The 26,959-nt window shown below is 33.6% G+C and overlaps 1 protein-coding gene, 1 long non-coding RNA gene and 1 other non-coding gene across 3 annotated transcripts; 2 read left to right on the top strand and 1 right to left on the bottom strand.

Moving 5' to 3' along the window:
- Positions 1–2,273: 2,273 nt before the first annotated feature.
- Positions 2,274–2,380, top strand: LOC117280731 (small nucleolar RNA R71). Its single transcript, XR_004511306.1, has one exon. It is a non-coding gene; the product is annotated as a small nucleolar RNA R71 (small nucleolar RNA).
- A 13,767-nt stretch (positions 2,381–16,147) lies between these two features.
- Positions 16,148–16,719, top strand: LOC104112982 (uncharacterized). The gene is made up of 2 exons (XM_009623040.1): positions 16,148–16,354; positions 16,495–16,719. The coding sequence occupies exons 1-2, from the start codon at positions 16,148–16,150 to the stop codon at positions 16,717–16,719; spliced, it is 432 nt and encodes a 143-aa protein (XP_009621335.1).
- Positions 16,720–19,592: 2,873 nt separating this feature from the next.
- Positions 19,593–20,156, bottom strand: LOC117280730 (uncharacterized). The gene is made up of 3 exons (XR_004511305.2): positions 20,019–20,156; positions 19,798–19,929; positions 19,593–19,695 (listed from the first exon to the last, which is right to left on the bottom strand). It is a non-coding gene; the product is annotated as an uncharacterized lncRNA (long non-coding RNA).
- Between the last annotated feature and the right edge of the window lie 6,803 nt (positions 20,157–26,959).

Here is a 26,959-nt window from a genome sequence, read left to right as displayed (position 1 = left end):
CTTTTTCACAACTTCCTTCATGTTAGGGTTCAGCCTTCTTTGATGTTCTCTGGATAGTTTGTGGCCATCTTCCAGTAGAATCTTATGCATACAGAAGGCCGGGCTGATACCCTTAATGTCTGTAATGGTCCAACCAATTGCAGTTTTGCACTCACTCAATACCTGCAAAAGTTATTCTTTCTGCACATCTAACAAACCAGATAAGATAATAACAGGTAAAGTTGAGTTAGGTCCCAAGAAAGCATACCTGAGGTGAGGTGGTAGCGGCTTCAGTTCCAACTTTGGTGGCTCTTCTATCGATGGCTTAGCTAGAGGAATTTTTCTTTCTTCTAAGTGCAAAGGCTCAAATTCGATCTCTCTTTTCCAAAACCCTTGGCCTTCAAGAGTCAGCACCCACTCCGCCAAATCCTCTCCATTTACTTCATCTAAGTTCACGAGACAGGTTGTTAGAGGGTCGTTAGCATTCAAGGTCTCATCTTCCTCCTCCAAAATTACATTTGCGGCTTCTATTAGAGAGCAGTTAGCAAATTCACTTGGTCGCCACATAGATTTCTGCACGTTGAATGTTATTTCTTCATCATTTAGTATCATTTTGAGCTCTCTAGTTTCACAGTCAATTAAAGCTCTCCCAATGGCCAAGAATGGTCTTCCCAAAATTATGGGAATCTCCTCGTCAACCCGGCAGTCTAGAATGACAAAATTTGCTGGGAATACAAATTTCCCAACCTGTACTAATACATCATCAAGGATACCAGATGGCCTCTTCACTGTCCGGTCGGCTAACTATAGTAACATGGACGTGGGTCTAGCTCTTCCAATACCTAACCTTTTTTAGATAGCCAAGGGCATCAAGTTTATGCTTGCCCCCAAATCACACTATGCTTTAGAAAAAGCATAGTTGCCTATCGTGCATGGGATTGTAAAACTCCCTGGGTCTGACAACTTCTCAGCTATCGGTCTCATCACGACTTCACTACAGGTCTGTGTCAATGTAATAGTGGACAGGTTTTGGAAGTCGAATTTGCAAGACATTAAATCTTTCATCATTTTGGCATACCTAGGCATCTCCCGCAATGCATCAATCAATGGAATGTTCACATGTATTTGTTTTAACATCTCCATGAATTTCTTATATTGCTCGTCCTTCTAATATTTGGCCAATCTCTGCGGGAATGGTGCTGGTGGTCGCTTCTTTCCTGTGATTTGAGTTTTATCTTGCTTAGGCACTGCTTCTACTATTGTTTCTTGTGCTACTCAGTCTCCTTCGCAACCTCTTTTTCTTTGCTTGTGCTCTCTTGTGCATGATGTACCGCCACCTCAGTTAACCCTATTGAATCATCTATCCCAATGGGTACTGGCACAAGTGTTTCAGTAGGTCGGCTTTCGCGAGTAATCTCTTGCTCCAGATCTAGGTCTCTACCATTTCGTAGACTCACTGCCATAAGCTATTTTGGGCCCTGACCTTTTGGATTGACTTGTGTGTCTGCAGGTAACGTCCCTTGGGGACGATTGTTTAGAGCCATAGAAATCTGTCCTAATTGAATCTCAATACCCTTTGTTGTTTATTCATGTGAGTCCATTCTCTCTTGCATTTTTCCAGTGGACCCAATCAGTTGTTGCTGTCCAACATTCCCTTACGTTCAGCAAACCCATCATCTTGTCTCACAATCTGTTGTTGATAAGCCAGCTGCTGATTTTGCTGGTTATAACCCTGTTGCCTTTGGTAAGGCACCATTTGACCTTGTGGTCGCATAGCTCTAGGATTGTTGTTGTTATTGTACTGCTGCTGTGCTGGTCTATATTGTTGATTCTATTGTCCCCAATTCTGACCACCTTGCCTCTGTCCCCCATAGTTGGCTACATAGTTCATATCTTCCTGATAGTGCTGGTTGTCACCTTCCGCACTCCACAAGCATACATAAGATTGGTTAATTCATGGTGTACATAAGCCCCCATTAGTTGCGTCAACTATGTGTATCTGCTTCTTCTGGCCTGATTCATCGATCTTTTTGGTGAGGATACTCATTTACGTCATTAGAGTGGCCATATTTTCATCTATGGAGTTGTTTGGGTCCAAAGCCACCGAGTGAACTATAGGAGTGATCGTAGAGTCTCTTGTCATCCATCCTGAGTTTTGGGCCATCTTATCAAGTAGGATCTTGCATTCTCTGAATGTTTTGCTCAAAAATGCTCCACCTGCTGAAGCATCAACATTGGCCTTTAAGCCGTCTGCCAGTCCCATATAGAACCTCTGCCCCAACATCTGATCTGAAATTCCATGATGTGGACACTTAACCAGCATACCCTTGAACCTCTCCCATATTTTTTGTAGTGATTCTGTCGGTTTCTGCCTCAAGCTCAATATATCATCAATTTGTTTGGTAGTTTTATTGGGTGGGTAGAACTTGTTCAAAAATTGCTTGACTAATTCCTCCTAAGTAGTGATGGAATTTATGGAGAGTGAATTAAGCCAAGTCTGAGCTTCTTCCGTCACCGAGAATGGAAATAACAACAATAATTTTATTGCTTCCGTGTCACATTAGGTTGCCTTTGCATGACACATATCGACAGGAAATTCTTCAGATGTTGTTGAGGATCTTCAATGTATGACCCTAAGAACAGTCCCTTGTTCTGCAACAAATGTAGTATGTTGTTTGTGATTTGAAATGATTCTGCTTGTATCTGAGGGACTGCAATTGCGGTTGCCAGATTGTCGGCAGTGGGTTGTGCCCAATCATATAATGTTGCTTCTGGTACAAGAGGCACCGCACCCTGATTGTTTGGTTCATTCACATTGTTTATGTTGTTGATTGAATTTTCTATTCTGTCATCCATGCCTGGTTTGATTTGGTCTGTCGAGTTTTGTTGTTGTTTGCCTTTCTTGTTTGCACGATTTAGTGCCTTGAAAACTTTCTCAGGATCTGATCATGCTTCGAGCAATTCACCAGTTCTCGAGGAGTTCCTAGGCATACACCTGTAACACCCAAGACTACAAACGTTAAAATTTCAATATATTTGGTTTAAAATGAAGAAAATTGACTACACTAAGAATTCTAGCACTTCTTTTAGCTGCAATTAATAATACCATTAATTCCCCGGCAACGACGCCAAAATGTGATCACGCCCAACTATGCCTTATAAAAAGGACTAAGCGGTCGTTGCAAATATATTCCGGCTAATAAGTCCGGAGTCGAATCCCACAGGGAATTAACCTATCAAACACAACTACTAGACTCGCACGAACTCATGCAATCAATCTTCAAAAATATTTAAGTAACAATTTGGATGTTTACTAACTAAATATTACGAAATGAAAATGCAACAATTAATAACTAATACTAACGGGTTGTAGACAAGAATTGGAATGATCTAAGGTTGTGATTTTCCCTATTGTCAGAATCTTTTTCGCTACATTTTCTATAAATTTGCCTAAGTCTTCTCTATCAATCATGAGCAATCTGACTGTCGTAACTCTCTCCCGAGTAATTACCACAATTTACTAGACATATTCTCCCGAATTATGCTAGCTGGCATTAAGTACGGCTCACTCGGATCGCACCAAGGTTTCGTTATCCCTAATCCCACCTTTAAACTCTTCGTATTGATCCCTCATATATGTTAGGAGTGATATTGTTCAATAACTACCTAAATATAAACTTTCTCCCGAAGAATACATACTAAATAGGCACAGCCTATTGAGGGCCCTTCAATCAACCACAATAATATTATAGTTGAACAAACAGAGAAAATAGTACGACAAATCTATATTAATGTAACAAGAAAATCATTCTTCAATAGGTTCCATCAAAACCTTAGATTAGGAGATTAGCTACTCATACTCATAGTAACAATATCCAAAATATTTTTCATAATTAAATTACAAAGTAAGGATAAAGGGATGTAGAAATCGATGAGTCTAGCTCCCAACGGTTGTTCCACGAGCTATCCTTGCCTCCGGTTGCCAAAAGTCCTCAAAAGTGGCGCTTTTAGGTCTATTTATATGTGTAGGAAAATACCTAAATGCGTAGGCCAAGTCCTAGTCAAACCAGGAGACGAAATAAGTTTTCAAAGCTCGGAATGTGCTTGTCTCAAACCTAGCCTCGCGAGGCATAACGCCGGCTTAAGCTCGCCCCAGGCCTGGCGTCGCGAGGTATAACGCCTGCTTGAGCTCGCCGTAGGCCTGGCGTCGCCAGCTACCACTCGAGCTAAAAGGCTTGCCCAGCCTGCTCTAACGCCTGCTCTAGGCCTGGCTTCGCCAACTTTTCATTTGTCGGCTGCTCACTTCTTTCTTTCTTCTTTTCAACTGTTTTCGAGCACGCTTTAGACTTTAATTATTTCTTTTGCTCTATTTTAATCTCCAATTCACTTACACATAAAATAGACTCAATTACGCGTTAATAAAGTATAATTTGTCACTAAAGCATATAAAATACAAGGCGAATAATGTGCTAAACTATAAAAATATAGCCACACATCAATAAACATTGCTCGTCCTCGAGCAATCAAACTACACTTATAGACACAACATTTCTAAATAATTCCCTTAACTCCTTACACCAGGAATATTTAAAATAGTCTAAGCCCAAAGGTGTAACATCCTCGCCTCAAGATTTGACTCACCAATACCATGCCTTATTCACAATTCACTTACTTACTCTAACATGAATGTTAGGAGTGATGTTGTTCAATAACTCTTCGTATTGATCCCTCATATATGTTAAGAGTGATGTTGTTCAATAACTACCTAAATATGTACTTTCTCCCGAAGAATACATACTAAATAGGCACAGCTAATTGAGGGCCCTTCAATCAACCACAATAATATTATAGTTGAACAAACAGAGAAAATAGTACGACAAATCTATATTAACGTAACAAGAAAATCATCCTTCAATAGGTTCCATCAAAACCTTAGATTAGGAGTTTAACTTCTCAAAAGCAGAAGCAGAAGCAGTTTTGACTTTTCTTTTTAATAAGAATACACTTAACAAAATATAGTATATACCAAAATAACTGTTAAACCTAATACTTAGGATATTAATGTATAAATATTTCTTATTATTTTTAGGATAGCTTTCTAATATATAGTGACTTTAGGGGTGAATACTTTTATATTTGTTGAATGATTTTTAATATATTTAACTTATATTAAAAGAATTAAGTACTTTTAAATTTTATTTTCATATTTTACTTAAATAAAATAAAAAGATTTAATTATTGCATGTAATAACAAATTTTTGAGATTATTTATTTACTTATAATATAACTATTAAGTAAATCTATTCATATCCTTATTCGTAATTTGATACATAAAAGCACTTTTTGAAAAGTTTGGCCAAACACAAATTATTACTCAAAAGTTCTTTTTAGAGTGATTAGCCAAACACAAATTGCTTCTCCCCAAAAATACTTTTTTCAAAAGCACTTTTGAAAAAGAAAAAAAAAACTTCTCAAAATAAGCTGATTTCTCCAGCTTGACCAAACATGCTATTAGCCTCAAAAGCATTTTACTACAATAGCCTTTAAGTATTCCCATCAATCAGGTGGAGGACATTTATGAAAAATGGCATTTAACTGAATTTAAGTTAATACTACAACATTTAAGAGGGTGTTTGGCTAAACTTATAAGCTGGTCAAACTGGCTTATAAGCACGTTTAAAATCAGATATAAGCCATAAGTTGGTCACCCCCAACTTATGACTTTTCAGCTTATAAGCACTTTTAGTTTGACCAAGACTTTTACTAGTTTATCCTTAATAATATTTTTTAATTTACAAAATATTTTTCCTAAAATAAATTTTTTATTTTTCTCTTCATTCCATATTCGTTGTTTATCATTTTCTCTACAAAGAAACTTTTAAATTCATATTTTTTTGTAAAAACTTTAAGGGTATTTTAGTTATTTTAACAAGAGAACAACTTATCAACACTTTTCTACCAAACATATCAACTGCTTATTATCAGTTTCAACACGTCTATCCAAACACGTAAATGCTTATTTTAAAAATCAATTTTATCACTTAATAATGCTTTTCAGCACTTCAAGCTTATCAGCTATTTATAATCAGCTAATCCAAACGGGTTCTTAATTGGCGTATAGGAACTATGAAGCGTTTCTTTTTTAAACTCACTCACAATGAATACTTAATCAGCTACTAACCTGAAAATAGATTAACTAAAGATTAGGGATGTCAATGGATATTTAAAAATCAACTAAGTCTACCGAACTGTACCGTACCGAATTAATTTTTAAGTTTCTTTAAATAAAACCGCAGGTTTTTATATAAATCTATAATCGTACCGATAATTAAGGTAAATTTTTATTTTATGAAAATAAATCGAAAAAATACCAAACGGTACCGAATAAATTCTCATGTAAAAAATATATTTATATATTAAGTTTAAAATAATAAAGCATTAATTTTTTTCCTTGGGCCTTTTAATTATGAAAACGGTTACAAGCCAACAAGTAATTAAACTCAAAATGCTAATTCTCAAACCTATTATGTTACTCCTATTAAAATTAAATTATTTCCAACATATTCACTATCAAGACACAAGGTATTTTAGTGATTATGAATAGCAAACTAAAATGTATTAAATATGTTTCCTTTCGTACGATTTAGATTTATCTTTTTGAATGTTTAATCTTCTATAGACTTTATTCCTGTCCCGGCTTGGTTAATATCTTTCCGCTCATGTGATTTATATTTTCTTTGTCTTTGCGTAGTTTCTTTACACTACTATAGAATAGTTGATGGATCTATACTCTAGTCATCTTTTATGTTTTCTTAATTCATCATCCTTTAAACAATAAAAATGTCTAAAGAGTTTTACGAAATCCTATAAAAAAACTTATGTATGCTATTGCATTCTACTTCTGCTAGTAACTTTTACATGATATTAAAAATATAATCGAAAATTAACCGAATCGTACCGATATTGAAGAGCAACTGATATGATTGGGACGTCTTAGAAAAGTCTAATTTTGATTATACATAATAGAATAGCCGAAAAATTGATATAGTACAAATTTTATAAAACAGCCGGCTGAACTGAACCATTGATACTCCTACTAAAGATGGTTTAACATGTCTATTTAGTCGGACAACTCGAATGTAATTTGATCAATTTATTACTCTTATATGAAAATGGACCTTTTTACCCTTTCCCTATAGAAAAGTACAATAAATTTTGTTTGTAGTTGTTAGAGAACTAATCCGAATTCATGCCGAAAAGTCTAATTTTGAGAAATTACCAATCAAATATTCAAATGCGATTTCATATCCACTAGTGAGAAAAAATAACTTCCATGGCTTATTTTAAGTTTTTTAGCCATTCGCCAATAGAATAAACTCTGCAAAGTTTCGGTACTGCAAACTTCTAATCAAAATCCCCTGTGGCCCAATTCTTCCCCTATCAGCAGGCCCACCTTTTGCCTCTGCCAAGTGTTATCCGCCACAATCTGCGAGGGGCGCGTCAGACCAAACGCCACCGTCGAAGGTGCCATTTAACCAAAAGCAGAAAGTGTACCAAAAAATGTCCGTGGTTTCGGTGACATTGTCTAGAATTTGGACGCTCCAAAAATACCGGCGCTGGAGTGCTTGGACGATACTCGTCAGCGCACGCGTGAGCAAATTTGATTCGTGTCTGGAAAAAAATAGAGTACAAAAGATACCTCTGAGCTCTGGCTCTGTGACTGTCTCTGAATTATCACAAAAATCGCCAAATACGGAATTTAATCTAAAGGAAAATTTTTGGGTCCACTTTTCTCTTTTAATAAGCTAAAGAAAATCTCTATTATATTTTGTTAAAAATTTACAAAAGCCAAGTTGTGTTTTTTTTCTGTTATATAAGCTTTTAATAAGGAGTAAAATAAATTTAACTAGACAACGACACTTAAAATTGTAACGGCAAAGGACCAAATATACTTTAAGAAAATATTTAAATATATCGTTCGTTATACTTTATGTCCAAATATACCCTTAATGTAATACTATTTGTTAAAATATACCTTCTGCCGTTAAGTTTGTCCAAAGTGGACATCCAATCCTACGTGACACTGATATTTGATGAGGTGGATCTCACATGGCATGCCACCTCAATGCCCCTAATCCATATGTAAAAGACAAAAATTTAAAATACAATATTTTTTATGGTAGCCGTAATGGTGACAACAGTGGTGGAGGGAAGAAAATTTTAATAGTGGAAAAAAAAATAGAAGGGAGGGGTAAAATGGGTTAGGGGCGCTGAGGTGACAAGTCATGTGGCATCCACCTCATCAAATATTAGTGACACGTAGGATTGGATGTCCATTTCAGACAAACTTAACGGAAAAAGGTATATTTGAACTAATAATATAACAACAAGTATATATTTGGACTCAAAGTATAACGAGGATACATATAAATCTTTTCTGATAGGACAAGATTATATTTGGCCCTTTTCATAACACTTGAATTGTGTTTGGACAGTATTTTATTGGTTTACAGTGTGGTGAATTCGCGAGAAATTCAAAAATAGACAGATTTACAAGTGGTAATTGAAAAATAGCCACAGTTTCAAAAGTAATCTAAATTTAGCCACTTTTCATGTAAAGATAAATCTGAATGAATACACTGCTCAAAATTTGGAAAATATTCCAGCATAATATACTGGAGTTCCAGTATAATATACCGGTCCAGCATAATATGCTGGAAGTTCATACATAAATGTTCAAATCTCCAGTATATTATGCTGGAACTTTCCGCGTGTTGAAGTTCCAGCATAATATGCTGGAAATTCATACACATGTGCATCAATTTTCAGTATATTATGCTGGATCGATCCGTATTGCATCAAAATAGGAGCTATTTTTTAATGCCTTTCAAAACGGTGACTAACCGTGCGAAAACTTACTAACGCGTCCTATTTTTACTCTGAATTCCTTTTCCTGGCCGTAGATTTTGGCTTTAGGCCAGTTCTTATGGCCCACAATGATAGTACTGTTTAGATCCAATGTGTAAGTTGCCTTTATTATTTATTGCAATCACGTTGGTCATAAAATACATGAACATAATTAATAGGGACCGCGCCATTCGCTCCGTGATTAAACCACTACACTCTGAAACATTTCGTACTTTTATAGAGGGACAAATCTATCCTATGCCAACAAAGTCTACACATTTCATGTGGTACAGACCCGACTGTAGTTGGACCATCTTCACTGCCGCTAATGCATAGTAAGTCTTGGTGGTGTCCAATAATTTTTTATTGCAAATGATGTATGATTCATTGTATTTCTCTGTAAACCTAAACTATTTATATTCTAATTTTGTTTCTAATGATCATGCTAAATCAAAAGTGAACTAGTAGAGCATATGAGAGTGGATTATTGTTTTCCTCAAAAAGAAAACGAACTAGCTAGCTAGGTTTAAGGTATACTATTTGGCAAGTTTTATTAGTCCGCATGTTCTATAATTTTTGTCAAGTACACTTCAGTCTTGAGTATTTCCACATTCATTACTTAGTGCACAACTGCTTTCTGACTTTCCAAGATTACATTCAGTATATACAAGTAAAGTATGGATCAAGTAAAAACATCTAATATTTTGTAAAGTGGTATTATTGGAAACTTAATAGCTATCCAACTGTTATACACCACCAATTAAGATTCTGTACAAATTTTGACTAGTGAAATAGAGACAATTTATGGAATGAAAATAGTGACCTTTTCTTCTTCAACTTTAATTGTTTATTTATCATGTAAATAGCTCTTTGTATTGGCATGTTACTTCCAAATTAATCTGATTTATAAGGTACGCTGGCTAAGCTTTTTTGTAATGTATAATATGGTGGGCATGGCTGGATTTATAGCTCAAATTATGGGGCACGTGAACTCATGGTTTCTCTGCCAAATTAAATATTTTATGTACGTATTTTCTAAAATTAGTCTAATATCATTTATTGGCCCTCGTGCTACAAAGAGATTTAATAGTGCATTTTTTTGATTTTTGAGTTATTTACTAGAAGGAATTGGGATTGATTCCCACTTAATACATTTCTTTTCTCTTCTTTTTAGTGGTGCAATCATGTTCTAGAAAGAAGAATTTTCATAAAGCACTATAATTTAGAGCCTAATAACCATGTATAACTATAATTTGCCTAATTACCATACATAACTATAATTTACCTAATTACTATTTGTAACTACTGATAAATTGTTACAGACACACAATGATTGCAACATGTGTCAATTGTATTCGTTCGCGCAACGAATACAAGTTGTATCAACTATATTCGTTAGCGCAATGACAGCAACCAAGACGAATGCAGAAATACAAAAAAATAGAATGATGTCGAATTCAAGATCTCCGCTTACTAAGCGGTGCTCTAACTAAACTGAGCTACGAGAACTAGTTATTCTTTTGTTTCAGTTTAAAACAACAATCTCTTGTTTTAGTACTACAAGTGGATTTGCTATAAAATTCAAATATAGTTACAAATGAATTTTTTTTGAAAGTATAATTACGAATGATAAATACAGTGTATATATTTACTGTATCTAGTGTAATATTTTCTTCTTGCAATCCTAGATCTGCCTATGAATTGTTACGGAGTTTAAAGCCATGCATGCTAGATCTTTTCTCAAGATTTATACAATATATAGAGCAACCTTGGTAGAGGCAAAACCTGTTAATGGACATCATCTATTTTTCCATTTAATATTGGTACCAAAGAAACATAAATTTGGGATGGCAGTTGATTGAAGTGTGGTGAGAGTGGGGCATGCGTTTAAAGGAAGAAGAAAGAAAATGGCAAGTACGTACAACGATATAGTCGTTCAATTTCTACTATTTGACTTTCTGCTCCCTCTTTGCTCTCTGAAGTCTGAATTTACGTAGTTCTGGTAGAGAGTACGCATTGGATGGGTATATCATTTCCTAACTTCTAATTAATGGATTCACAATTTATTATAGTACGATATTTAAAAAAGCACCGAGTTCATTTGAACCTGCTATAATACTATAGTTCCCTCAAGGTTGAAAACCATATCACAGGCCACCTTATTAGTAAAAGAGAGAGAATGTGCCTTTGCAAGATTTGATGTCTTGAAAACTCTACTACTTTAAGTTGGAGAGCGTGATGTTTTAATACTGTCAAAAAATAAAATAAATTTAAGGGGGTTATTAAACAACAAAATTATCGATTCGAACATTAAACAACAGCAACAGATTCCAAGTGATTCACTCTCGTAATAATAACGTAGATGAAAAGCATCCAATTAGTTCCACAAACCAAAAAGAAGCATAAACTATAAATAGAGTAGATTCCATTTTTATTAATGGCTTGGTCAAATATGCTCAGTTCTATTTTTTCATGAGTTTCTTCCATCAGAGTAAATATAGCAGATGATAATACACTCTTCATTAATTTTCTCAACTAACAAATTAAAGAAAGTCTTTATAATTCCTAGACACCCTCCCCCCCCCCCCCCCCCCCCCAAAAAAAAAAAAAAAAACTCTAGTTTATAGTGAAACAATATCCTGTCACAATTTACTCCTAAAAATTTAAATTAAAAATGTAAATGTTAACTGGAATTCTATTCACAATTTATACTTCCAAGGATTAAAGATAAAATGCAAATATTACCTAGAAAGTTGCTAGAATTAGTTCGGCCACATTCTATGTAGGTTTTCTATTATTGATAGTTACAAATCAAATGCATCTTGAGTATATCTTAACTCAACAAACCCATTGTTTAGGTAATTTTGCTTTCCGTTAAAAGGAGAAAAAGAAGGAGAAATTTCAGTTTAATGATAGTTGATTACATTATACGTCATATGATATTTTTGTCGATGATACAATGATACTTAAGTTATGATGTTTATGGCTATGATAAAGTAAATTTTCAGAGTATGAGAAACCGCTAGAATATTGATATTTTAACATTAAGGTAAAATATACCACAATCTCTTCTTAATTATCTCATAATCTTGAAATATGATCATAACTCCCCGTTACTTCATGATGTAAAAAATGGTTATAACTCTTTTATAACTTTTTCTCCATGTTTTACCCCTAATTACACACTAATTCATAAATTATCTCATTTTCTCCATGATTTCATAACTTATTATTAGACTTTCCAATTTAATCCAAGGAAGAAGTCCAACACCCGTAATTAAGATTTTTCTTTCATAATGTGGTGTGTGAAAAAATTATAAAGTGCTTAATGCTGTGAAAAAAGAAGAACAGATTTTGAAGGAAGGTGTTCATATTGGTGGAGCTTTGGACTCAATAATTTGTCTAGAGTTTGCTCGACTCATACAACATGATCGGGTTGTTGTATCCTGAGAAAGACAAGTCAAGAAAATTACTGTTGGACCAGTGAAGATTTTATTGTAGTAGGCTTGAATCTCCTTAAACAGAGCGAGATATCCGCGCCCCAACCTGAAGATTTTATTTTCTTCATTTTATTTTATCAACTGTAATTGTATTTTCTCCGACATAAACTTAAAAGAACTGGTCTAAATTAAATGAGTACGCAGGGAAAAAAGTTGATTATGATTATACTTAAAAACATGAAAATCTGACATCAAACTGAATTAGATTAAATCTAAAAAATTAAACATTATTCTAGATGCAAATACAATGAATAAATAAATTATAAAGTTAACAAGTTACTAATTTAACGGCAAAGGGTCAAATATACCCTTGTACTATGAGAAAAGGTTGAAATATACCCCTCGTTATACTTTGAGTTCAAATATATTTCTAATGTAATAGTATTTGTTCAAATATAACTCTCTTCCGTTAAGTTTGTCCAAGGTTTACACCCAATCTTACGTGACACTGACATTTGAAGAGGTGGATGTCACCTTAGCGTCCCTAACACATTTTACCCCTCTCCTTTATTTGTTTTTCACCACTAAAAATTTCTTCCCGGACAATATTGAATTTCACTCTAATGGTGATATTGGAAGCGTCTGATAAGATAAGTGACAGAATAAGGAAGGAGGAATTCGACAGAATAATGGTGGAACTCTCCTGTCTAGGAACTTGCCCTTCACTCTAAACTCCGTACTTGCTTCTCTGATTACAGTAATGCCCGTTACAATATCTATGATCACAGGTTCGTAACATCTTTAAACAAAATATATGAACTGTAAAATGTTCAATTTTGAATCTTTTTATTGTGTAGTGGTGTAGTTAATGATTGTGTGTTTTTGTTTATGTTATGTTTTTGGCAGTGATAGTGATAGTTTATTGTTTATTTATTTATTTATTTATTTTATCGTGAAATTACAGTAAGAAGATATTTCCGAGTGGAGTAGCGGCGGACTCGTACAAAAAAGCAATGGACTCGGCGATTCAAAAACTCAGAAGCCAAGAAGGAAATAACAACCATGAATCCTCTGCTAAAACGCTGTTTTTGGTACTTAAATGACGCATTGTTTTTGGTACTTTTTTTAAAATAGAATTTTTGCAATAATATTTTATTGTTATTTTGGATTTTGTTGCAATACTCCAAAAACATCAAAAGAGCTAGCGATTGACTTCATTCTCCATGACTTTGAAATGGCAGGTCAATTTTTCAAAGCAACTAGCAGTGTAATTATATTGAATCTAATGTGAGCATGAGCGTATAAACGAACATATATAAAAGACTAAACTTTGAATACAATATTGTTTAGGGTGATGGTAGTGACAACAATAGTAGTAGAGGGGAAAACATTTTTAATGGTGGAAAAATAAATAGAAGGGAGGGATAAAATAGGTTAGGGGCACTGAGTTGGCATGTCACATAACATCCACCTCATCAAATGTCAGTGCCACGCAGGATTGGATGTCCACTTTGGACAAACGTAACGGAAGAGGGGTATAATTAAGGAATTTTTTTATTCCTATACACTATATGAAACTTTATTATAAAAAATGTCCATGTTTACTTAACTACCCGACCTGAACACGTTTTGTCTACAAATTCTATACAATTATTTAAACTAGAATCCTTTATGCAGTAGCATTCCTTTTTTAGAAGCGGGATTTTGGGATAGCGTAGGATTCTACTGAGATTTTTGCAACGCAATAATCGCAATGAATTAAGCTGTTTTTCTCACTATTCCGATACTTTGCTTTTCTGATACTCTGCTTTTCTCTGTCTATTCTGGTTTCACAACCATAAGCGAAGCAATTATCTATAATTGTACTGAATTCCGCGAAATAATGTCGAAAATAGCTATTATGCTTCAGCTAAATGGTAATTGGGATAGCTTTGGGAGATACATAGATTTTAATGTTAACGGAATTGTAGTCAGCGAAGATTCAAATTATAGTCAATTGAATTCTGCAATCGCATAGCATCTAATGATCGATACATCAGAAAAAATCATCGAAATCAAATACATTGTCAACGAACATTGTCCTCCAATGGAAATGCGGAACGATATAGGAGTTCGAGTATACATGGAGACGAAAAAGGAAAATAAAAGTTTAGCAATGTATCCGCTATGTATAACAGTGCGTGATTTCGATTTTGAATGCAGTATCTCTAATTCAAACACAATTGCAGGTTTGCTTTGTTATATCAGTGGTGATGTTTGTTTATACTTCATGCGTTCTTCACTTTTTCTACAATATTGCTACAAAAAAATTACATAACAAGTGTAGTTCAACTGTTATAAATATAGAAGTATTGAATTTCACGCGTTCTACAATTTTACTACAAACTATCTACAATATATGTCAGAACTGTAGTTAGCTTTAATTGATTGCAGGTTCATCTGGAACACTGAAGTTGATTGATATGCCAACATCTCCAGTGATAGTGGAATATGAAAGTATCATCATAACAGAACATACGACAAGTGTTATTGAAGTAGGCCAAGTATACAAAGACAAGCAAACAATTGCCAGTGCAATGAAGCATTATTCTGTCATGAACAAGTTCCAATTTAGGGTGAAAAGGTCTAGTGCTAGAAGGTAGGAACAGTCCAATGGTCAAAAATCATATCTTTGTTTAATTTGTAGTTTATTTATATTTTTTTGTATAGTTTGTAATATCATTGTATACAAATTGTAGATAATTTGTAGTTTTTTGTATATAAATTGTTAAATATAAGATTTTTATGCTTAAACAGACTATAATTTTATAGCTATATTTTTCATAACATTCTTTAAATTATTTTTATTCTGTAGCTACTGCATGGTATGTGTTGGGGATAATTGTACATGGCACTTCAAATCTATCAGCATAAATGATTCAGCATTGTTCAAGGTTTAAAAATTCAACAGCTTGTACACATGCTCTTTGATGGACAATACATACATACAATGCAAACCTACTGCCATGGTAGTTGGTAGCATGGTTATACCAAAATATGCGGATCCTAAGATAATTTACATACTAAAAGATATACAAACTGATATGTTGTCTGAACACGGCGTGAACTTAACATACATGCTAGCTTGGAGAGCAAAGGAAAAGGGTTTGAAATTTTTGAGAGGTCATCCTGCTAACTCCTACAGTCGATTGCCTAGTTATTTGTATATTCTGGAGAAAACTTATCCGGGGTCGGTAGTTAAATTGCAGAAGACTGACGATGACTATTTCTTATACGCATTTGTTGCGCTTAGTACTTCAATCAAGGGTTGGGAATATTGTAGGCCAGTTGTAGTAGTTGATGGGACCTTTTATATATATATTTTTTCCTCTACAGTTTTATTATGGAAATTAAATTTCTTTTTGCCACATATGATAGGTAGCATATTATCACTGGCATACGATGTTGTTGATTCAGAAAATGACGCATCATGGAAGTGATTTTTTGAGCAATTCAAATAAGTATATGGTGAAAAACCAAATATGTGTGTTGTTTCAGGTCGGAATAAGAGTATCTTGAAGGCAACATCTATTGTTTATACTGGCATGCCACATTATGCTTGCATGTAGCATATTTGGACAAATATAAGGTCAAAGTTCAAGAAGGGTCATCTAAAGTTAAGCAAATTGTACTTTGCCACGGCACGATCATACACGCTTGATGAATTTAATGAAAGAACGTCAAAGATTGAAGAGATCGACACGCGTGTTAAAGCATACCTATACGATATTGGCTATCACAGATGGTCTCGAGTACATGCTACGGTGAACCGAACTTAGACGATGACATCAAACATTGCAGAGTCATTGAATGCGGTAACAAGAGATGCAAGAGAGTTGCCGATAGTAGAACTATTAGAGTACATGAGGATTCTTCTTGAACGTTGGACCAATAAAAAGTTATTGAAAGCAAATGGTACATTCACATACCTTGGGAAAAAATACAACAAAGAGTTGGAGGACAACATGACATTATCGCAGAAACTGAGAGTAAGCTATATCCAATAACATCGGATCAATTATTCCATCAAACTAAATACATACAGTCATTGTAGATAAAATATTGAATAATTGTAGTTATTTTGTATATGTTTCTGACAAGTTGTTGTGTGTTTGTAATGAAATTATAGGTGAGGGTTTCAATAGATCACATCCATACAGTGATAGATGGTGTGAAGCGCTATATTGTCTGTCTTGAAAACAAGAGATGTAGTTGTGGACAATTCCAGCTTGATGAACTTCCTTGTGCACATGCTTTGGCGGTTTTAAGGCACAGGAATGCGTCTTATGAAAACTATTATTCTCCTTATTACACGAGGGAGAGACTCTTACATACTTATGAAATACCAGCCTGATGAAAGCAAATGGAATGTGCCACAACATATAGCTGAAGAAGTTGTAATGCCACCTACCGGGAAAAGATAGCTAGAAAGACCTAAAAAACAAAGATACAAATCATATGATGAAGTAAATGCAAAGAAGTACAAGGCTTCATGTGGTAACTGCGGACTAGAAGAGCATAACAAAAGATCTTGTAAGAATGCTCCCAAGAGGAAATAAAATTTGATAAAGTCACAAGATTTTTTGATAAATTATGTTGAGGTGTAATTGTGTTGATAAATTGAATAAAAACTGTCTCCTATAATGAAATATTTTTAGCTCTTAATGCAGTTGGTTTGTATTTATTTTATTTAATTACTGAGTGTATTAATTTCAGCCTTTCATAACTTGATTGGATTATGTATTTTTTGTATGTATAATACACAATTGTAGTTAAATTGTAAAGAAATTATATGCTAACAATAAAGATATCAAGTACTAACAACTTTCAACCAAAAAAAAAATAACAGATGTTTCCTATTCTAAGTAGTAGTATCCTGGATAAAATAACAAAACATAGGGTAAAACAATTGTAGCACAAATCTGCTACAAATAAACTTCAACTAACTTGTTCTTAGATAACAATTTATCTACAACTTTATTACAAAACAGCTACAACTAAACAATCTTACTACAATTTTTTTTTACAGAAAAGGGCAACTAATTCTTCTTCTTCTTCTTCCAGACTTGTGTTCTCTCGTTCACAACTGGTGCACCTTTTCTTCTTCTTAATCTTCCAGTCACCTCGCTCTCACTAATTGTACCAGTATCTTGCTTCTTCCTAGCATAATCCCAAAGTAGCACTCCATAGCGTCTACGATGTTGATCAATATCAGAAAGGTCTTCCTTTGAAACTGCCAGCTCTCCAATGCTGACATATTCTGCAAATGCAGCCATGTATACACCACAGTCATTGTAAAAAAAAATTAGGGGAAAAGATTTAGCATTCATTGTAAAATAAAAATATGTTAAATAGATAGAAGAAAAAAATAGCCTTTTCATACAGTGATCCCTCTTTTTGCTGGGGTATCTCACCGACCAACCACTGAATGTCAAGAGGGTCAGTAACACCTTTTTCAATGTATGCCTTTGTGTTCTTGTAGTTGATATCTGGATGCTTGCCATCGAAGCCGGTGCATGACAAGTAGAGGGGGATCATAACAACAAACTTGTTGACAACAGATTCAACAAGGTTGTAATTTCGTGAAGAGACCATAGAATCATAAACATATAGAACCCTATCGATAATGTCAAACACAACCAACAACCAATGAAATTTCTCCATAATGTTTATGGGCATAATCACAAAATCAACTTGATCCCATGCAGCATTTGCGAGTAACCTGTACCCCAATATGTATTCTGATTCGACGTCCTGAGGTTTGACAACAACAAGCTTCTTTTCGGCAGGAGCATTGATATACCTCTGATAAATTTATTCAATTCTAGTCTTGAACATACAATCAGTGGTTGTAAACCGTATCTTGTTTTGAGGACCATACTTTACTCTCTTTCTCAAATAGTATAAAATAACATCAATATGCTGTATAAAAATAGATTTTATTAGTTCTCAATGCTTCCTACAATTTAACTACAATATATCTACAAAAAAACTATAAAATCTGGAGATGACAGAATAATACAGCTAGTCATTAAATTCTGACAGGGTATGTGCTTACCGAGTCGTTGAGGACTTGCCCGGGATGTGCCAAAGTATAAAACTACTCATTTTTATCAACTTTCTCCACTCCAAGATCATACCAAGGCTTAAGCTGGTTATCTTTTACAGAATAAGGCGTCTTCCTCCTATTTAAACACATAGCAATTACAATAAATATATAGATTCAAGTGGAGATCCAAAAGATGAATGCACTCGAAAATATGAACAAATTGTATAAACTAACCTCTTTGAAACTGTATCGATACCAAGGTACAACCACTTGTTGAATTCTTCCAACATGTTAGGATCAACATCTTAGCCAATAACCCCAGTAAATGGATGCTTGAAGAGAAAAATTGGAGGTCCAACAGAAATGCTCCCTCCGGAACTGTAAAAAAGGAGAAAGGGGGATCGGACATGCTTTCCAGGATGCCTTGTTCTTCCTTGATGCACATGGGTTGTTTCATTTTCGTTAAGCTTGCCGAACTTCACAATCTGGGAGAAGTTCTCTGCCAGCTCAAAATCATCAAGTGTAACTTCTTTTTTTCTCAGATCTGGAGTCGTTGTCTGAATCACCTACATTAACGTAGTCGGCTTGTTCACCTCCTTCTTCACAGCAATCATCTCCTTCTTGTATAAGAGTCTCTTCTTGAATGGGAGATTGTATTTTTGTCTCCTTCTCCTCATTCTTCTGTTCTCCTGGAATGCTTATTGTAGCTTCCTGTTTAGGAGATTCTGCAGGCATAGCTTCCTTCACTGTTACAGTAAATATGTTTAAGTTAATCAAATTGTAGATAATTTGTACTAAACACTAACATCACTGCATATAAATTATAGTTTAAATATAGTAAATTTGTTAAAATGTTGTCCTGCATCTGATATGCAAAATGTATTGTGAAATGTGATGATAACATATACTAAATCATACCTGCATTCTCTTCATCAAATGCCTCTTCAAATTGGGAAGATAAATCAACATGTACAGGAACATTCTCCTCAATTTCTATGTCATTCACGTGCCTTGTATCTAAGAAAATAATTGGAAATATAATGCATATTAGTTGATACAAAATTAGGCAATAGGTAGATATATTGTAGACATAATATAGATATGTATATATATGTAGATATATTATAGGCATAATGTAGATATATTGTAGATATGTATAGATATATTGTAGATGCATGTTTTACTGCTGCTGGCATACACTGGTTTATCACTATTGCCCGGAAAGTGCTGATTGTTCTTTTCTTTTAAGTGCTCATCATTTTTTGTAGAACTCCCAGCAAACTGCAGGCATTTAATTTGTTAGGCTATATACTTTATGAACGATAATATAAACTTAGACGTGATAAAAATTATTGTGTAAAATGAATATATTTCAAATGAAACCTTGGCATCAATGTTATCCTTTTGACTGTTTATCGCCTGCAAAACAGCCTTGATTGAGTCATTGAGTAGCAGTCGAATGCTACCTAGTTCTTCAAAAATATCTTTCTTAAAAGATCCAAGATCTGAACCAACCTACCTACATATTAAAATATAGAGAGTTAATGAAATAATTTGCATAACATAAATTAAAGAAACCATCCAGGATTATGTATATATATTACCTTGTCAACATCTTTTCTTAATTTTTTATTTGTTTCAGAATATCTTTCTTGTCATTTATTCCAATTGCCTGCTTGTGTTCGGATGGAGATGCAGCATCTATCGGATGCTCGGACTTGGTTTCAACTTCTTCAAGGATGTATTCAACTTTATCTGGCAAATTAATTCTTGAAAGCTCTTCTTGTACTTCAATTATGTTGGTGAACTGAGTGAAAAAAAAATGAGAGTGACTTAGACATAATATGTATAAAAGTTATAGATAATTTGTATTAGATTGTCTGCACATAAGTGAAAACCATATACCTTAATCCATGCTGGTTTGATCATTCTATCTTCAATTGCATATAACCATATTTTGTCCTTACTAGCTGACCAGCTAAGTATGCGGGGGATAGAATGAGCAACCCTTGTAGCTATATCAGTGTTGACGGTAGAGCAACACTCATACAACCATATTTGCATAGCTAGTGCAAAGCCTCGAATGACATAAAAATAAACAGAAGGGTTGAGCTTGTGCCTAACAGACTGAAGCAATTGTGTATAAGATTCACTACTGTGAGCACCTAATTTTTGACTATATTTAAATTTTTATCACCTTCTACTATGTAAATATTTTCAGAAATTTAATATATATTTTTTAGCTTTGTTACACTTATATATATATATATATATATATATAAAATATAGGGTAAAAATTAATAATAATTTAAAAGGTCAATTATTAATATTAATATTATTTTTAAATAAAATAAATTAAAAACCGAAAATAAATAAAAATTAATATGTTTTTTATAAACAAATTTCGGATGGGAATTAAAAAAAATAGAAAAAGTAGAAATATAAAATTAAAAAGTAAAAGTAAAAGTAGGTGAAAATTGTTTAATAAAAAAGTAAAAGAAAGTGAAAAATTAAAAAAATAAAAGTAAAAGAATGTGGAAATTTAAAAAATTGAAAAGTAAAGAAAGTTGGAATTAAAAAATACAAGTAATGGTAGCTGAATTTTTTTTTTAAAAAAAGTAAAATAAGTGGGAAATAAAAAAAAGAAAAGTAAAATAAGTGGAAAATAAAAAAAAAGTATAAAAGTGGAAATTTAAATATAATAAAAGTTAAAAAAGTAAGAAATTAAAAAATTAAAGTAAAGGAAAGTGGGGAATTATTTTTTTAAAAAACAAGAAAAATGGGAAGTGGAAATTCTTTTTAATTAAAAATAAAAAAATAAATAAAAAATATTTTTAAAAAATCTGAAAATTCCGAATTTTTTTTCTATAAATAGAAGAGAAATGTGAGAAAAAAAGGAGGGGAGAGAAGGAGAAAAAAAAGAGAGAGGAGGGAATTGAGAGAAATTTATTTTCTTCTTCTAAAATAAGGTAATTTCTACTCGTGTCATTCTTTCTTCGTCTTTCTTTCGAAAACTCCAGCCAAAACACCACCCAAAAACATCCCTTAAATCTCCATAGAACATTCCTTTTAATACCAAAAACTACTATCCAAGCCTAGTCGAAACAATGAGGTTTTTAGTTGAGGTTGCCGGCGAGTTTCGATGTTCCGTTTGAGGTCTTGCGTGCGATCTGAATATGCTTAAGATTCAAAGATGTAAAACTGTAAAGTTTTGGATTCAACTTTTGAGGTCCACTTCTTATCTTATTTTTATAATGATATGAGTTATTTCTTTTTCTTTTGGTGTTCTTTGGTGTTCATTTATATCTTGAATGAATGAAATTATTCTCTGTTAAGCATGCTGCCAAATTTTGAGCTTCCCCTTTGTATATTTATCTTAGTTCATTAGCATGTTCTCTTATAAAAGGGTTCATTCATGAATGGTTTAATGAATTTTGCTATTTGATAAGTGAGTTGTGATTATTCATAGGAAAAAGACAATTTCTTATTGAAATGGAAGCTCATGCAAGGTTATGTCTCTGTTTGGTTATTTAGTCCTTCATGTGTTAATAAATGTGCTTTAGTAGTTCCATCTTTATTTTAAATTAAGCGGTCAATTGTTTAAAGTATAGATTTAAGTTGTTAAACAAGTTTAACTAGAATTATGTCACTCGTAAAGATCCAATTTTTGGGCCTAGACACATGGACCGTTGAAGGAAGTGGGGTTGTGAGGTTATTATAAGCTAATGAAGAAAGTTATTTTATCTTTGGGTCAAAGCTTGAAATATGCTAGGCCCATTAATCTCATACAACGTCCCCCTTTTGTAGTCCTTGAATAATTAATTTAATCTATTTCATGTTTTTCTACAATGATATACTCTTATGGCTTTACAAATCTCAAATTAGTTTAAGACAAATAATTCATGAACATCGTAGCTTACTTTAGGCGCGATTAATAATAAATCATCGTGACTCTGGGTACGGCTCCCGTGACATAGTCATGATACATAAATCCCAATTCGAGTGTGCGTTTCACGTGACTCGACCAAAACTTCAAATAATAATAAAAATTAACATGTTGTAAATCGCGGGTGCGTTTCACGTGGCGCGATTCACAATGTATACAAAAACAAACGAGTGCGCGACATCGCAACATCACAACTTGTTCAAACAAATTTCATAAATACTAAAAGCGGTTAAATATTTAACTAAAAGCGTTTAAAAGTAAAAGATGCACAATATATTTTAAATATGTATTAAATCAGATAATAATGCCAATTATTAATAGTTAAGCAACCGCGCTAAAATTACGGAACTCGGAAGTGTCTCACACCTTCTCCCTGGTTAACAGAATTTCTTACCTGGTCTTCTGTGTTCGCAGACCAAAAATAGAGTCAATTTCCTCGATTTGGGATTTTAAAATAAACTGGTGACTTGGGACACCATAACAATTATTCCAATTGGCGACTCTGAATTAAATAAATAATCCCATTTCGATTAATGTCACTTAAATTGGAAAAACTCTCATATCACCTCGGAAAAAAAGAGGTGTGACAACTACCCCATGTGTAGTTTGCATACTGTCCTGAGTCCACCAAATAGAACCTAAAATGGTCTATCAACCCTGCATTGTCTTTGTTTGAAGGACAGAGGAAGAATTCTATAAGATATAGAATACACAACGTGACTGCATCCTCGTCATTCACCCAACTACGGCTGATTACAATTTGTTTTAAGTATGACTTCTCAACTTTTTCCTTGTTTGGAAAATAACTTCTCATTATTTTACTGTCATACGTAGGTGTGTAACTAAAGTCTGTCACTTCCATAAAATATCTCAGACCACTAATCAGGGCAAATTCTTTCAAACCAAAATTCAGCCTCTAACCCTTTATCTCTGCTGAAAAAAAGGCCGAACCAGATGCATTCAATTCATACTTCATGAGAAGATGAATTGCTTGATTTTGCATACATATTTTGGGCAAGGAAAGCAAATAACCAAAACATGTTTCTTAAAAATCTTTAAACCATTTTCAGACAGTAAATCCTTGATTTGGCCAGGAATAGTGGGGTTGGATAATGTCTGAAACCTAATAATCACATAATCAACACTAGGAGGTGCAAAAAATGATCCATTCTGCAGCAAAAGGAAAAGAAAGTTATTAAAACAAGGCTCAAAACTAGAAAATAAAATAACTACATTTATAATATAATTTATCTACAATCATATAAATAGAGTCAAAAACAGAAAATAAAATAACTACAATTATATTATAATTTATCTACAATCTTTAAAACAGAGTCAAAACCAGGCAAAATATTTATATAACAATGTATCTACAATCAGAAATCATAAATCTACAATAAATCTACATAATGTAGATAAATTTTCTACAACTACAAAAATTATGTTGATTCATAAGAATGAGAACAAAGTTTTTTAGCTTTAAAAAAAATATATTGTTGAAACTACTAAATTTTTACCTTCACCAAAGATTGTTAGGGAACAGTTTTAGAAGATTTTTGAACTTTCTTCTTTTTTGAAGGTTTTACATTAGAAAATAGTCTAACTTTTTTTGCAACTTTAATGACAATTTCTTCTTTGACGAAATTATCATCGAAATCAATCTCTTTGCCTTTCCTTTTTGCAGATTTGACAGGTATCGACGATTCACCGGCATCAATATCATGCTTTTGTTTTGTACGAGCTTCTACCCTAGTTTCACGAGGGGAAAGCCTGGGCTTGTTCTCTTCTTTTGCATGAGCTGATTTTGAAACCTTTTTGGGTGAATTCTCTGAGAAAATACCCAAATTAAATGTAGGAATATCGACTCCTTTATCTTTTTTTAGGACTGATCTTTGAAGCTACTTTCTTCTTCATTGAAAATCAAGCAAAGCACAGACATTAATGGGGGTGATGTTTTGAAGAAGAGAGTAAAAATTTAAAATGCTTTTTGAAGAAGAGAGGAAATAGGCGTTAATGGAGGGATTATGAAGTTTGTGGAGAGAGAATCGTGTTTGAGTGCAAGATACGTGGGGGAGGGGGGATGTGGAGAGAGAAGGGGGTTGTGAAGAGAGAAACGTGGGGGAAGTGGAAGATACGTTAGAGTTATTTTAGGACACTAATTACTATCATTAATTGCCATAAAAATGTACATAAATGGTAATTGGGTATATAATATGTAATTATATTAAAACTTGAGTAGGGAGGGTAATATAGTTTCATATAGTGTATAGGAATGTAAAAATTCCTATATTTAAACCAATAGTATAACGGTAGAGGTATATATGGACCTAAAGTATAACGAATGGTATATTTAAATATTTTCTCATTGTACATGGATATATTTGACCATTTTTCGCTAATTTAAAGTAGGTATCAGTTTAGCGCTTAGAAAACCCTAATGAAAAGCACTAAAGTGGGTAAGTAATGAACTCGGGCCGTATAAGCAGTGCGGAGCTAGCCCATCAGTTACGGGTTCAGCCGAATACAATAATTTTGGTTTACATCTTGTATTTGTCTAATAAAATTTATTTAAAATATATTAATTATTAATTTAAAATCTAATAACTTAAAAGGATTAGGACATCAATTTCATAACCTTCGCTTCGCTTCTGCTTATTAGCCCAACATTTATTCCGCTTATTGTTAATGACGGATCATTTATTGATTCCTCTAGACCCCGTTTTAGCGCAGGACAATCATTAGAACAGAAGAGATTGCGAATACATAAATGTTACATGATCAAAACAGTTAAATAAGCTAAACATCATAGGATTTTGATGACATATCGTAGAACGCATTATCCTTGTTCTGCACAATAAGAGTAAATAACTTCGATACTGATCAAATTTGGAAGACAACCAACTTAAATAACCTTTTAAGGGTCTTGAGATTAGTAAGTTTATGACGACATACATCATTAAATATAAAGATGTAGGAAAATTTTGGACATTGCGCTAAAAGTTTCAACAGAAAGAAAACTTGTGGTAATAAACTATATTAGTATACTTTTATAACAAGCTAAATCAGTGAGCTTGAAAAATTATGACTTAATTACCGGGACACCCTTTAGTAATAAAGAGATTCATCCACCTCTGTTATGTGAAATAAAAAAGGAAAAGAACTTATAAATGTATGCATACATAACTTTTTCAAAAATAATTCACACATAAGATAAGCCACATTGCTTGAAAATAAATCAATATCGCTATCAATTTATAATAGGAAATAAAGCCTCAAAACTAACGCCACCCTATACCTAAACTGCATTACAAGCGAAACTATAGTTATTGGCTGTATATATACGGAAAAATCGGTCTCAAAAGTTGGGTGAATTAGGAAGCAATATGTGTCTAGGACAATCAGTCGGTAGTAATTCAACCATGATAATACCAGACAAACCTGTGGCCGGATAAGAAGCAATTCAAAATATGACTGTTACAAAAACGTTACAGAAGCAACACAACAACAACCCAGTATAATTTATTAATGGGGTCTGGGGAGGGTCGTGCGTACGCAGACCTTACCCCTACCCTGGGGTAGAGAGACTGTTTCCGATAGACCCTCGCCTTCCTCTCTACAAGAACTCCCACCTTGGGATGACTCGAACTCACAACCTCTTAATTGTAAGTGGATGATACTTACCACTAGAGCAACCCACTCTAGTCTGGACAGCAGCAACACCAATCATTTTAAACACTTCACCACTCGCATTCTGCCTTTTGCATAGTCAATTGCCCGTTGTAGCTTTTATTAGGCTTTAATCACGCCTTATTATTCTTTATTATCTTTTAATTACTTTTATTATAGCATTAATATTGATAATTAAGGAGGGATAATTTGTAAATCATACTCTCCATAGCTCTAGTATACATAAAGGATTTCATTCTATTGGGAGGACGGCCAATACTTGTACGAAAAAAGGATTATTTTACTCTATTATTCTGTTAACATCATTCTGCAAAATATTTGTTCTTGCTTCCAGAGAAGTTTAATTCAAAGCCGGACTCTGTATTTTTTAGTATTTTACTTTTTGCTCTTCATTACTTTGTATTCGTGGACCAATTTAATATACATGTCTATAAATTACGTTACAAATTCAATTATACCGTTTTACATTGAGAAAAATAATACTATATAATATATGGAGTATTAAAATAAAACTTTAACCTAGCTTGAGTGCAAACAGTGTAATTTTTCGCTGGGGTATGTTTTGCAGGGTAGAATTTCCATTTTAAAAAACTTGAAAAAGCCTTTGTTCCTCCCGGAGCAAAAAAAAGAGGGGACACCACCAGCTGCGGTCCCAAAAATACGATCATCGATTAAAAGACGTGCCGAATACTTTTAAATTCCCAAAATACCCTTTTTAGGTTCCCGCGCAATATAGCTATTATAGTTGATACGAAATACTTTAATTTACTTATCATCAGATATGGTCAGATGAAATGACGACGATCACCATCATGATCACTCATTGATAGTTGGGCCCTACCTCTTCCCTTTGTTGGTCCCACTTCTCTGCTTACACTTTTAAGAATCCATCTGTCTTCCATTACCACCTCC

The sequence above is a fragment of the Nicotiana tomentosiformis genome, chromosome 3 (genome assembly GCF_000390325.3).
Source record: "Nicotiana tomentosiformis chromosome 3, ASM39032v3, whole genome shotgun sequence".
NCBI lineage: Eukaryota > Viridiplantae > Streptophyta > Magnoliopsida > Solanales > Solanaceae > Nicotiana > Nicotiana tomentosiformis.
Note: the sequence above shows the minus strand (reverse complement) of the source record. Positions and strands in the feature narration are given on the sequence as shown.

Excerpts from the sequence above, each read along its gene's own strand:
- LOC104112982 (XM_009623040.1), top strand. The coding sequence starts at position 16,148 with ATGACATCAAACATTGCAGAGTCATTGAATGCGGTAACAAGAGATGCA. Across the intron at positions 16,355-16,494 it reads CATTATCGCAGAAACTGAGA|GTGAGGGTTTCAATAGATCA; the intron begins GTAAGCTATATC and ends ATGAAATTATAG.